The following is a 14,111-nucleotide window of genomic DNA, read 5'->3' as shown; positions in this document are numbered from 1 at the left end:
AGACTACTTTGACCCTCCCTGTGCTGGTTTGTAAAGTGGGAGTGGAAACAGCAGTCTCTTTCCACCGGCTGCCCACGAGGACCCGGTGTTAACGACGTGACAATGAATTGCAAAATGCAAATCCAAGTTCTGTGAAGTCAGAGACTCTGACTGCCACGTCCCCTGTAGCCTGGGACAAAGGCCCATGTTTAGCAAACAGCAGGCACTCAATATATGCATGGCAAAGGGATGAATGAATGAATAACAGCATCTTGACTGCCAGGCACTGACAGGTGCTCCATATATGCATATTGAACAAATGAATGAATGAATGATGCATAACAGTACCTTTAGTTCTGGGCACACAGCAGGTGCCCATTACATGTATATTGAGTGAATGAATGAATGAATGGTATATAGCATTGTCTCTAGTGTCTGGCATACAGCAGGCGCTTGATATACGCTTATTGTTGAATGAATAATTGAATGAGCCAGCTAACGGATGCATAATGTCTATACTTCTATCTGTAGAGCTTGGCATACAAGGGATGCTCAGTAAGTGAGTATGGAAGGAAGAAAAGGAGAGAGAAGAGGGAGACGAAGGAGCCAACGATCCGCAAGGCGGGACAGATGTTAGGCAGAATGACAAGTGAGGTTAACAAAAAGCTCAAAGGCCCCGAGACGTTTCTGCAGAGTCCCGAGCAGTGCTCGTGCCTTTGCAGTAGCCCTGACGGTATTCACGAAGGGTTGCTGAGCCCTCATTTCCTGGCCAGCTGGAAAGCCCTGGCGTCAGCGGGCCAGTGCAGAGCCAGCTGCAAGTGTGCTGTGACCCCACAGGACAGGTCAGCATGCAGGTCTTTGCTGCCTAACATGGGGTCCCACGGTGACCCCAGCGGGATAACGCAGCTCCCAGGTCGTCCCTAGAGGGAGGCTTAGCTTGCAGGTGCCAGCCTGGGTGCCCTTTTCTCTTACCCTCTCCTCTTCTCCTGCTGTTTTCCTTCTTTCCTTTCATTTTCTCTGCTGCTAATGATACCCTGTTTCTGATTCAAGACGCCTTGGGTTCCAAGGAAGCAAACCCCTCTTAAATTAGCTTAAGCCAAAAGAAAGGAAGTAAGCATATGTGTGGCAGGTACCGATTTCATAGTCATGGGTTTTAGGGGAGCAGAAATGGGGCTTTATTATTGTTGCCATAGATCCGGAGCTCCCTAGGCTTTCCTAATTCCTATCCCACCTGTTTTGGTATGCACTTAATAGCGTTCTTTATTAGCAACTTTGTTTAAAAAAAAAAAAACACCTCAAATGCATGTTTTTGGAAAAGGAAACTTTATGGAGAGTCTTAAATAGGAAGTTTAAGTAGGCGCAAATAGGAAGTATCTGCAAACATGATTACAGTGAAGGGGCGCCTGGGTGGCTCAGTCCGTGAAGCCTCGGACTTCAGCTCAGGTCATGATCTCATAGTTCGGGAGTTCGAGCCCCGTGTTGGGCTCTGTGCTGACAGCTTGAAGCCTGCTTCAGATTCTGTCTCCCTCTCTCTCTCTGCCCCTCCCCTGCTCATGCTCTGTCTCTCTGTGTCTCAAAAATAAACATTAAAAAAACTAAAAATAAATGAATAAATAAATAAGTAAATAATACAATACAATGAAAAAAAAATCCAATGTTACGAAATTCTAATCAGTTCTGGTAGCCCCCCGCCCCAGTCTGTTAAAAAGAGATTGGCAGGTGTTTAAAAAGGTGTTAAGGACAGACTAGTGCCATGGATACTTTCTCTTGGACATAATCAGAAGACTAACGATGGAAACAAAAAGAAATCGCTTTCTTGCAAGGTAATGCAAGTTATTTAAAATATTCACCCACCGCTGAAAATCATTTTCCGAGAGACTGGAAATCATCTGGCAGACCTCCAGATTTCTCCTTTTCATCAGTTTTAATTTTTTTTTTAAGTTTATTTATTTAAGTAATCGCTACACCCAGCGCAGGGCTCGAACTCACAACCCCAAGATCAAGAGTCTCATGCCCTTCTGACTGAGCCAGCCAGGCACCCCTGTCCATTTTAATTTTAAAGCTAAAACCACTGTGCTTCACGCTTTCCCCCAGGGGGACAGGAGAGGGAACTCAAACCTGGGTCTGGGAGAAATGCTACAGAAAGAGACCTGCCGGGACCCCATGTTGCGGGTCTAAAATCCACGTAAAATTCGCATTCGACTCCACAACGCCTTCGGCGTTGGTGTGATATAAAAATCCTATTTTAGGGGCACCTGGGTGGCTCAGTCGGTTAAGCGCCTCTGGCTCAGGTCACGATCTCACGTCCTGGAGTTCGAGCCCCACGTGGGGCTCGGCACTGACAGTGTGGAACCTGCTTGGGATTCTCTCTCCCCCTCTCTGTGCCCCTCCCTCACTTTCTCTCTTCCTCTCTCTCTCTCTCTCTCTCTCTCTTTCTCTCAAAAATAAATAAATAAATATTTTTAAAAAATTAAAATCCCATTTTAAGTTGAATTCATCCTTAATTTTTTCTCAGTCTCTAAGAGTAACATTCCCAGCAGATGCACTATTTGTCTTACAGCATTGTGTGCCTAGGTGGTTCTCAACCCCATCAAATACAATGTCCCCTTTACTCAGAAAGTGTTATAGGGGCACCTGGGTGGCTCAGTTGGTTCTGAGGCTGTTCATGAGTTCTAGCCTCACACTGGGATTGCTGCTGTCGGTGCAGATCCTGCTTCACAACCTCTGTCCCCCTCTCGCTCTGCCCCTCCCCCCCCAAAAAAATAAACATTTAAGAAACTTGTAATAAAAAAAGAAAATGTTATAAAAACTTTTAATAATGCCCCTTAATTATCCAGAAATAATTTCAGAAATAAAATAGCCACTCACATAATCTTGAAAAGGAAATCGTGTATAAAAATATTAAAAGATGAAAGAAGTCAGGGATAATTCCCCAGCTGCGACAGGAGAGAGAATTTGTTTCAAGGCAGCAAGTAATTAAATCGGATTTATTGTCACAATGGAAAGGTACACGTACGACTGCCTAGGTAATAAAGGGAAGTGGTTAACATTTGTCCCTGGTTATAAATAAGCTTGTGTGTAATTGAATTTTGTTGCTGCTTTTCTCTTTATATTTGACATTTTGAAATAGGTTTAGATGGGTCTATTCATAGATACACATAGAAACCCAGTGAATGCAGACGGATACTGGAGTGTTCTCTCAGTGACTCAAATACCATATGGAGCGTTGCCACGGACAACTCGGCTTTCTGAAATGATGAACAATTGTGTAAAGTTCCAGATACAGCCACGTACCGACTTCCTTTGATTTACCTAGAAGCCTCATTCCTGCAAAATTAAGTGTGTGTGCAAACTCTGTCCCTCCCGCCCCCCATCTTATTTATATGTAAAATACAGTGACGGTCAAGGTGCGGATAATGGTAGTTTTCACCTGCGTGACGGTCAGGTTGAAAGTTCAGCTTGAGACGGTGCAGGATACAGGACCGGAGTCACGGAGTCTCAGGCACGGGGGGGGGGGGGGGGGGGGGGGGGGGGACATCTAACGTCTCAGGGCCGGGTACATCAAATGCCGATCATTGAGACAACCAAGAATGCCCCAGTTTCCCCACACATGCCCCCGCCCCCAGGGGTTGGCCCCATCGCACAGAGAACCCCTTGGATCTCCCCGGTTGTGTGGGTTACCCTTTAGCATGACGTCATCGATGGCTTTTAACATGCTCCGGGCCGCGTGACCTGGAGGTACGGAGCAGCCCTGTGACTTGGTGTCTTTCTTCCCCACAGGGGCTGAAGATCAGCGTGCTCTGGACCCTGTACTACGGCGTCCTCAGTGCTTTCGCCCCCGTGTACAGCTGGATCCTGGTGCTCCGGGGCCTGGTGGGCTTCGGGATCGGAGGGGTCCCCCAGTCGTAAGTAAATACCCAGCTCTGGCCAGCCAGCCAGGCAGCCAGTCAACTGGCCTCAGAGGGGTGCAGAGATGGCCCACTAGGGCTTCTGGTGTCCAGGAGGCATGACGTAGCCAGAGAATTACCATTATTAGTATGGTGATGATTGACAATATAAAAGCAACACACGAGGGGCGCCTGGCTGGCTCGGTTGCTGGGCCGCGAGACTCTTGATCTCAGGGTTGTAAGTTTGAGCCGCGTACTAGGTGTAGCAAGTACTTCAAAATAAGATTGAAAAAAAAAACGAAGAAGAACACGGCAGCGGGAAAGTCGTAAATGTGAAATAATGGTAAAAACAAGAAATCTAGCATTGCTTGGGCATTTCTCTTGGACGCATCACAACAGCCCCAGGAGAGGTATGCTATCAAGTGATTGCAGGCTCCGTTTTTATAGTTGAAACCAAGACTCAGGAGGTGAAATCATTTGCCCAAGTCATGCGGCACGTGGTGGAGCTAAGACCCCGAGTCTGTCTGCCTACACCGCCCGCGCTCTTAACCATCATGCGTGAGGCCCCCTCCGCGCTTCCAACCGAAGCACGAGGTGGGGAGCTGGGCCTAACCGTGTGTGAACTGAGTGTTGTTTGGTTGGTGCTGTGGTTAAGGTACTGAGAGTAGTCACAGTTGTAGGAAAAAGTCCCTCTCCCCTGGGAGATTGGCAGACGATGGCCTGTGGGCTACATCTGACCTGCTGACTGCTTTTATAAATAAAGTTTTATTGGGACACAGCCACACCCATCATTTGCATATCACCTGTGCCCATTTTCCCGTACAGCAACAAAGTTGAGTTATCTCCGCAGAGACAATATTTGCTATCTGACCCTTTATAGACAACGTACGTTGACCCCAACCTAAACGATGATAATGGCCAAAATTTACTGTTTACTAAGTGGCAGGTGCTATTCTAAACAGTTTACCATATTATCTCATTTAATTCCGTCAAATCTCTTGGGTAAATTCTATTATTTTTTGTTTTTTTATTTATTTTGAGAGAGAGAGCTCAAGCGTGCATGCACACACACTAGTAGGGAAGGGGCAGAGAGAGAGGGAGAGAGAGAATCTTTGTGTTTTTAAATTTTTTTAATGTTTTATCTGTTTTTGAGAGAGACAGAGCACGAGTGGGGGAGGGACAAAGAGAGAGAAAGGGAGACACAGAATCGGAAGCAGGCTCCAGGCTCCGAGCTGTCAGCACAGAGCCTGACGCGGGGTTCGAACTCACGGACTGTGAGATCATGACCTGAGCCGAAGTCGGACCCAACCAACTGAGCCACCCAGGCGCCCCGGGAGAGAATCTTAAGCAGCGCAGAGCCTGACGTGGGGCTCAATCCCACAAACCGCGAGATCATGACCTGAGCCGACATCAAGCGTGAGTGGCTCAACCGACTGAGCTGCCCAGGCACCCTGGTGAATTGTATTATTCATCCCATTTTACAGATTTTTACAGATTTTACTGAACCAAAGAGAGGTAGAGTGATTTACCCCAGGTGACACAGGCAGGAAGAGGCAGGGCCAGAGTCTGGACTCAGTTCCTCTAACTCCAGAGCCTGGGCTCTAACCATTGCATTGTACTGCCTTTCGATTAAGGAATGCAACCATAAAAGACCCTTAAATACAGAGAACAAACTGAGGGTTGCTGGAGGGACGGTGGGGAGAGGGATGCGTTAAACGGGTGATGGGCATTAAGGAGGGCACTTTTTGGATTGAGCACTGGGTGTCGTAGGTAAGTGATGAATCATTGGGTTCTACTTGTGAAACCAAGGCTACGCTGTATGTTAACTAACTTGAATTTAAATTTAAAAAAAAATTATTTTTTTGAAAGACCCAGAGGCAGATTGGGGAAGATACAGGATATTTCATAGGAAGGGATCTGAAGGAAAAGAGGAAGCCGTACCTGAGTCTGAGGAAGGCTAATTCCTTGGAAGGCCCATTCTGGTTAGCAAGTTGGGGTGAGATATGTAAGAATTGAAAGCTGCGGTTGGACAGGTAGACCAGGGCAAGTTTGCTAAAAGTCTTGAATGCCAGGCCAAGGGGCTTGTCTACAGGCAGTGGGGAGCCACTGAGAGTTCTTGAGCGGGGGGGGGGGGCACTTTGGAAATGTTAATCTGGCAATGGTGGGTAGGATGGGTTGGAGGTAAAGAATGATAATTCCTGTTGCAATAACTTAGGGAAATTTCACATAGGACCAGTTCATTCCATTCATTCAACCAATATTTCTTGAGCACCTACTATGGCACCGGCCTGTACTAGATGCTGGGGATACAGCAGTGAGCGAGACAGACACGGTCCCTGTTACAAGTGGGGATCCCGGGGAACAGAATGTGAGATGGAGAGTAGTGTGCACGTGGTTACTGAGACCGGCACCTGCAGGGGAGTGAGGAAACCGTGAGTGAGCAGAGTGAGGAGTTGAGTACAGCTGATCCTGTAGGAGTTCCAGAGCCAGGGTGGCTCCTTAGAGTTTCCCAGATTGAGGCTTGGGGGCTGGACCTCTGCCCCCTCATATCAGCTGCGTTGGACGCGGGCTGCTCTCAAGGAGGGAGCACGATCTTGGGCAAGGCAGCTACTTTGGGCTGAGGTAATTCCTGCAAGGGACTCAATTCTGAGCTCTTAGCAGGTAACATTTCTGGTCATTCCAGGGGATTGTGTGTGTCAGTCCCGAAGGGGGAGCCTAGGTGGTCACATCACAGCACCCACGACAGTCCACCCCTTGCACCTGTTAGATCCACTTGCTGCATATAATTTCACCCCATCTGGGAACAGTTTCTCCAGGATTCTGGTTGGTCTTTTCCCTGAAAAGATCATGTCCCATGGCTGGTGGGACAGCCTACGGTCATCTGCTATCGCTGCTGGCCTCCAACTGAGGCCGAGTGTCTCCCTCTCCCGCTACTGGTTGCAGGTTCCCCTCGCCTTGGGTCAGCACTTCTGCTGATCGAGATGGTTTCCCTGGCAGAGCAGTCCAGACCCTATGCCTGAGTCACCATGCCCGACCCAGGCCGTAGCTGCTGCCTGTCCATTTAATATCAAAATCAGGCAGGGGATTGCCAAGAGATGTCCAGTGTATCGCCTGGGTGCCCCATCAGATAACAGTAGCCATACGACCTCCCGATGCCCCATTGCTCAGGCAGAATGCTGACTCTCTTTCTTGACACACGGAATCCAAAGTTACTAGGTGGCAGGCATTGCTTGAAGTCTGACGGGGTTCTTGTGGTGTCCCCCAGCGGGTGAAGCATGCCCTCTCTGGGAACCAGGACCTCTAAACCCACAGGTAGGGGAAGTACAAATTCCTCCTTCAACCCTTTGGTTCAGAATGATGTATCCTTTCTGCATAGCACCATGCGATAGGCATTGATTTAAGGTTGTGTTGTGTCCTGGAAGACAGTAACCTATCCTCACCGGGCATCATCTCCAAGCCGATGCCTCCGTGGCACCTTCAAGAGGCTCTTCCATCCCTCTCTCAGGCCAGCATCTTCAAGGTGGCACAAGATATGACAGGACCCGTGGATTCCACGGTCACGTACCTACTGCTACATCTTCTTTGATATGTATCAGCTTCCTAGGTCTCAAGCACTATTACGTGGGATTCTGTGTCAATGAGTCAAATACCCCGAAAGCCCTCAGATAATGGTGCTGGCAGGAGAGGCAAGCCAATACCCAGAATATGTGCCAGTTCCAGTCAGGACGAGTCACTGCTCCTTCCAAAATGGGAGATGTCCACTATAACTAACTTTTATGTTGTGACATGGGACGTGACATGGGATGGTTCCACCCTGGGGGCTCTGCGTTGGTCTCTGCTGCTGGCCGACTGGCTTTTCAGCCGCCAAACTAGCAAGATTGGCTTTGGTGCGTGAGGGTGTGGCCATTGCCTCTGGTGGGTTAACAGTTCACTGGTTGACTCCTTGGGCCCGTTGAGTATCACGATGGGGGACGGCTGAGAGAGGGGCTCTAGAAGGGTCGTGCTAACACTGAGGTAGAACGGCTTAGGTCCTGGTCACCAGATTCGCATCCTGACTCTGCCGTGATAGCCGTGTGCCCCTAGGCGAGTCACTAGACCTTTCTATGCCTCAACTTCTTCATCTCTCAGATGAGGACGATAGCATACCTACCTCATGGGGGTCACTTAGAATATTAAATGACAACACACGTGAAGTGCCCGGGACAGTGCCCAGCAGAGCACTTAGTGAATGTCAGCGTGTGTCTGGTCTGCCAAAGACTTTGGTGAGAAGCTCAGGTGTCCGCGTGATGGATGTTGGACTCACTGTGGGTACTTATGGAAAGAATAAATGGGGACAGAAGATGTGACCACATGGGATTTAGCCTGGGAGCTAATCCCCAGACTCTTTCTGCCACTTAGTGGCTGGAAGGGCAGTGAGTGGCTCTCAGTTCTCAGCCCTTCCCTCCCTATTCATTATTGATCCCTCCAGGGCTCTGCAGAGTAGGCATTGGACATACGCTCCTGGACCTCGGATGGGTTTAAAAGCCACTAGAGCTTGAGGCAGAAACCATTAAGCCAAGCCCATAAATCTGGGCTGGCAGGGGCTTGTGGCCGATGTCCTCCACGTCTGGACCAACCCCAGGACTTTCTGCGGACGCAGCCACTGCCCCATTCATGAGCCATTCATTGACTAAGGAACATTTTTCCCCCAGTGGCTGGAAGGAACACACTCACACAGGTACACGTTAAATTCCTTTCTCAGGGATGCTCAGGTGGATGATGGCAGAACCAGTCTCCAAATGGCTACCCGGACTTTCTTCCCATCAGAGGGGAGGGGCAGGAGCTAAGTATTGAGAACGTGGTTCTTGTTTGGAATGGTGGGATGAGAGGCGCCATTTTTCTCCGTCTCCTCCTCCACACTTTCTGGAAGTGTCGCAAAAGGCGGGAGAAATAGAACAGATCCTTAACAGCGCTGGAAAGCAAGAAAAGGGTGCCATCAGCCGACCAGACATTTTGAGGAGCCTCTGGAAGACTGTAGGCAGACAGGATTCCAATGGCAGAGTAACCAGCAGAGAGAAAAATCACCTCCTAAAAATGCAAAGGGGAGAGATCTTCAGGGAGAGAGGACAGGACACCAGGGGAGACAATTAAGGACACAGAGCAGCTGGGCCTTTACCCCTTACCCTTATGTCGTGCGGGTCCTCAGAGGGCCTGGCTGCTCCCGACCCCCACCCCCCAAATGTCACGCCTCCCGTTTAGCTGTTCATTGACTTAATGCGACCACAGCCCTTCTGTTTGTTTCTTGAGCTATGACTGCTTCCCGAGCTTCAGACCATGTGCTTTTGATCCACATGACCATTTTAAAACTCACAGAACTTCAAAGCATAGATATTGTTATCCCCCATTGTGCAGAGAAGAAAACTAGGGCTTTAAAAAAACTGAGTAACATGGGGCACCTGGGTGGCTCAGTGAAGCATCCAACTCTGGATTTAGGCTCAGGTCATGATCTCACGGTTCGTGAGCCCCAGCCCCACGCCGGGCTCTGTGCAAACGGCCCGGAGCCTGCTTGGGATTCTCTGTCTCTCTGCTCCTCTCCTGCACGCTGGCTCTCTCTCTCTTTCTCTCTCTCTCGAAATAAATAAGTAAAACTTTAAAAGATAATGAAGTAACCTGCCCAAGGTCACATAGCTAACAAATGGCAGGGCTCGTATTTAAACATCCCTTTTGACACTGCGAATATATTCTCCTAAATACTCCACTCCATGGCTCTTTGGGACGTGAGGAGAGCAAAGAAAAAACAGAAACAAAATGACAGAAGAAATATTTAGTCACCCAAGAGAGCCATTGGCTTCCCAGCACCTTGGCTCTCTATCCATTTACATAAAAACAATCATGCCTTAATTATGCGATGCTCTTAACTAGTTCTAAAAATGTCTCCCTTAAGTTCATTATTTGGAAACATTTAGTTGAAGATTTTTTTCTTAGTTGAAGATTATTTTCAATGTTCATTTATTTATTTGGAGACAGAGAGAAAGAGCGAGCAAGTGCAAGCAGGGAAGGGCCAGAGAGAGAGAGAGAGAGGGAGAGAGAATCCCAGGGCTCGGTCCCAGGAACCGTGAGGTCATGACCTGAGCCAAAATCGAGAGTCAGATGCTTAATCTACTGAGCTACCATTCCTTCCCCCAAAGTAGGCATTTATGTTGGTCCTTGGAGATAATGTTATTGTTGTAACATTAATAACGACAATGATGATGGGACGCCTGCGTGGCTCAGTCGGTTGAGCTTCCGACTTCGGCTCAGGTCCTATCTCGCGGTTCGTGAGTTCGAGCCCCGTGTCAGGCTCTGTGCTGACAGCTCGGAGCCTGCAGCCTGCTTCGGATTCTGTGTCTCCCCCTCTCTCTGCTCCTTGCCCTCTGTCTCCCTCTCTGTCGCTCTCTGCCGCTCTCTCTCTTTCTCTCAAAAATAAACATTTAAAAAACATTTTCTTAAATGATAATGATGATCATAGTAACGTCCACTGAGTGCTTACCAAGGGCAAGGGACAGATGAGAAAACAGGCTTGGAGATCGAGATCACAAGTGACGTGTTTAAGGCTAAATGGCTATTGAGGGGAGTATGAAGTTACTTCTTGCTTTGTAACAAGACCACCCCAACAATTGTGGCTTAACGACAGTTTACTGAGCTCAGGGTTCTGCAGCTGGGCAGTTGGGTTGTTCAGGGCTCGGCGGGGCTCCCTCATGTGTCTCTAGTCAACTGGTGAATTGGATGGGGGCTGGCCAGGTTAGCATGGCCACAGCTGATTCATCGATGCTCCGCAAGCCTCTCAAACTCCGGCTGGCCAGCCCAGGCAGCTGGTCACATGGTCACGTGGCACCTGGGTAGGGGTCCGAGTGAGGATGCAAAAGCCGTGAAGCGTCTTGAGGCCCAAGGCACAAGATCACTTCTGCAACGTTCTGTTGATCAAGAGCGAGTCTCAACGCCCAGATTCAAGGGATGAGGAAACAGACTTTGCATGGAGGTGATCTGCAAGGGAGCAAGACACAGGGAGGGAAAAGAGCGGGGGGGGGGGGGGGGGGGGGGGGGGGGAGGGGGGAGCTCCTTGTGCAAAGCATCTGCCGCATGGAGAAACTGGGTTCAAATCCAGGCCCATCTAATGCCAAAGCTCTTACATTTCAACAGACCCTGTAGAAGGATTCTGAGCTTGTACAGTCAGAAGATGCTGATAAATCATTAATGTCCACTGGGTCCGTGATAGTGATTTGGAGATGATTCTGGAGAGGTAGAACTCGAGGTTCAGAGAAGTTTCTATTCCCTTTAATTAAGACTGGAGGGGGTGCCTAGGGGGGGCTCAGCCGGTTAAGCGTCCGACTTCGGCTCAGGTCATGATCTCACGGTCCGTGAGTTCGAGCCCCGCGTGGGGCTCTGTGCTGACAGCTCGGAGCCTTGGAGCCTGCTTCGGATTCTGTGCCTCCCTCTCTCTCTGCCCCTCCCCACCCCCGCTCATGCTGTGTCTCTCTCTGTCTCTCAAAAATAAATCTTAAAAAAATTTTTTTTTAAATGATCATTGCCACTAATTGCAAAATACACAGAAAATATATGGAAGAGACAGGCTGGCCCCAGGGTAGAACGTTTATTATTTCCAGCAGAGGGTGCTGTGTTATTTCCGTAGAAATGCCACTTAGCTAGGAGAATGAGCTGGACACCTGCCTTAACTGGCACCCTGCTTGTGTGTTAGCTGCTCTTCAAGATTAATACTCCAGGTCGCTGCCCATCTGTTCCACCTTGCAAGGTCTTCAGAAGGTTCTTCAGATTCTTGTCTAGGTGGAACTTGGCACAAACCCACCCTTAGCACTGCGGTTTCTCTTTAAGACCAAGCAGAAACGGCAAAGGGAGATCACAGGTCCCTTCTTTCCAAGCACGTGATCCAAATGGTAAGTCTCTAACTGCCAAGGGCTATACATTCTGAGGATTTTCGGTGGGAATTTTTTTCACGCCACCGTCAACTGCTTCTTGGCATTGCTGCTTTCACTGCTCGTTCTTTTATTTTTCAGTGTGCTTGTAATAATCCCTACACTTAGGATGGAGGTCAAACAGCTCATTTTCATCATGAACCACTATAAATAATGGCCAAATGGGGAGCACGACAATTACAGGAAAAGAGGTTTCTTGTGGCATACGAGGCAAAGACAAGAAATTGAAAACAATCAGAGCATTAATCAACAGGGTTGCCACTGTTTAAAAATAATGCAGTAGGGGCGCCTGGGTGGCGCCGTCGGTTAAGTGTCCGACTTCAGCCAGGTCACGATCTCGCGGTCCGTGAGTTCGAGCCCCGCGTCAGGCTCTAGGCTGATGGCTCAGAGCCTGGAGCCTGTTTCCGATTCTGTGTCTCCCTCTCTCTCTCTGCCCCTCCCCCGTTCATGCTCTGTCTCTCTCTGTCCCAAAAATAAATAAAAAAGCGTTGAAAAAATTAAAAAAATAAATAAAAATAATGCAGTAGACCCACGAATATTAACATGGGAAGGTTTCCCAAATGTCTTATTGAAAGCAGATCCTGACACAGAGAAGCTAGGGCAAATAGTTTACTCTGGGAGATTCTGCAACCCACGTCTCCAGGTTGTCCCGTTTAAGGGAGAGGGAAACGTCATTTGTTGAGAGTTGCCCCTGGGAAGTTTAAATTCCTTGGCAAACTAGACTCCTAGTCTGCCACCGAGGTTGGCAGAGCAAGCCTTAATAACCAGAGAGGGGCGCCTGGAACAGTCATCTGAGCGTCCGCCTTCCACTCAGGTCATGATCTCACTGCTTGTGGGTTCGAGCCCCGCGTCAGGCTCTGTGCTGACAGCTCAGAGCCTGGAGCCCGCTTCGGATTCTGTCTCCGTCTCTCTGCCCCTCCCCTGCTCATGCTCTGTCTCTCTCTCTCTCTCTCTCACATATAAAACATGAAAAAAAAATTTTTTTTAATAACCAAAGAAAGCACTGAGGATAGAGTTGCAGGAAGTGACAGGTGGAAAACTGTATTGACAAGGAAGTTGGAAAAGTCGGGCATTTGTATGGGTTGAACTTGGACAGTATGCTGCATGTGGGAAGGAAGGAAGGAGGAAGGAAGAAGGAAGGAAGGGAGAAAGGAAGTAGGGAGGACAGAAAGGAAGGACAGGAGGGAGAGAGGAAGGGAGGAAGAGGGAAGGAAAGGAAGGGAAGAAAAAAAGATAACATTGCTTACATCTATTTATTTAGCTGGAGAAGGGGCTGGAAGTTTGCAAAGCAGGCTCCTGGTAGTTATGGCTTTGGGGGGAATGGAAGGGAAGTAGGGGCAATGGGGAAGAGGAAGAGGCATCATATACTCTGTATATTTGTGTATTGCTAACTTGTCTTAAACGAAAATGCATTCGTGAGGTGCTGCTGCTTCAACTAAAAACATGTAAAAAGAAATAAAAAGACTCTGTGCTTATAGCTTCATGATAAGAAGAATCCTTGACATCGAAGGACAGAAATAGCTCTGCCCCCTGGAACACGCCACGGCACAGTTTCGCAGTTAGTTGTTGAACTTTCCTGTGATGGAGGAAAGGTGAACATGCTTCTCGCTTTATTAGTAGTATTTATTATTATTATTATTGATTTTTTTTTTGAATAATGTAAGCACACCGTGTGGAGAAGAGCAGAAGGTGTCAAAGAAATCATCCACGGTAACCGCTGTGACCTCTGCCACCACTATAATCTGGGTCCCCGTTCTCAGAGCTGAGTTAAATGAGATTCCTGATGGTTTTTGCTGAGCGAGGTACCTGTGGGCATATACACTGGAACGAATTTGGGGGGGACCACTCTGGCAATATATATCAAAAGCCTTCAAAATACACATAGGCTTTGACACAAATTCTATTTAGCAGGGGCCTAGCCTAAGGAAACCACGTGCAGACCAAAATGTCTTCAGCCTGATGACGTTCACTGAAGTGTTGTTTATCGTCGTGAAACCGTCCAAATGAGGAAGTGGTTGGTGGGCTAGAAGCTATAGACAGATGTGGGTGAGAATTTTGGCTCTCCTACTTACTGACTTGCTAGCTGCGTGATCCTGGTCAACTAACAATTTATCTAACGTAGATAGATCTAGAGATGAAAATGAGAATCAAAAGTACACACACACAGGGACACCCGGGTGGCTCGGTTGGTTAAGCTGCTGACTCTTGATTTCGGCTCAGGTCATGGTCTCACGCTTTGTGGGCTCGAGCCCCGCATCGGGCTCTGCACTGGCAGCGTGGAACCTGCTTACGATTT

At 48.4% G+C, this 14,111-nt stretch overlaps 1 protein-coding gene across 1 annotated transcript in view; it reads left to right on the top strand.

The window, feature by feature from the left end:
• LOC122470340 (SV2 related protein) overlaps positions 1–14,111 on the top strand; it is a 77,760-nt gene that overhangs the window by 36,730 nt on the left and 26,919 nt on the right. Inside the window, exon 6 of the mRNA XM_043557825.1 lies at positions 3,760–3,884. Within this exon, the coding sequence (XP_043413760.1) occupies positions 3,760–3,884 (125 nt within the window). The remainder of the gene's footprint in view (positions 1–3,759; positions 3,885–14,111) is intronic.

Source organism: Prionailurus bengalensis, chromosome D3 (assembly GCF_016509475.1).
Source record: "Prionailurus bengalensis isolate Pbe53 chromosome D3, Fcat_Pben_1.1_paternal_pri, whole genome shotgun sequence".
NCBI lineage: Eukaryota > Metazoa > Chordata > Mammalia > Carnivora > Felidae > Prionailurus > Prionailurus bengalensis.
Note: the sequence above shows the minus strand (reverse complement) of the source record. Positions and strands in the feature narration are given on the sequence as shown.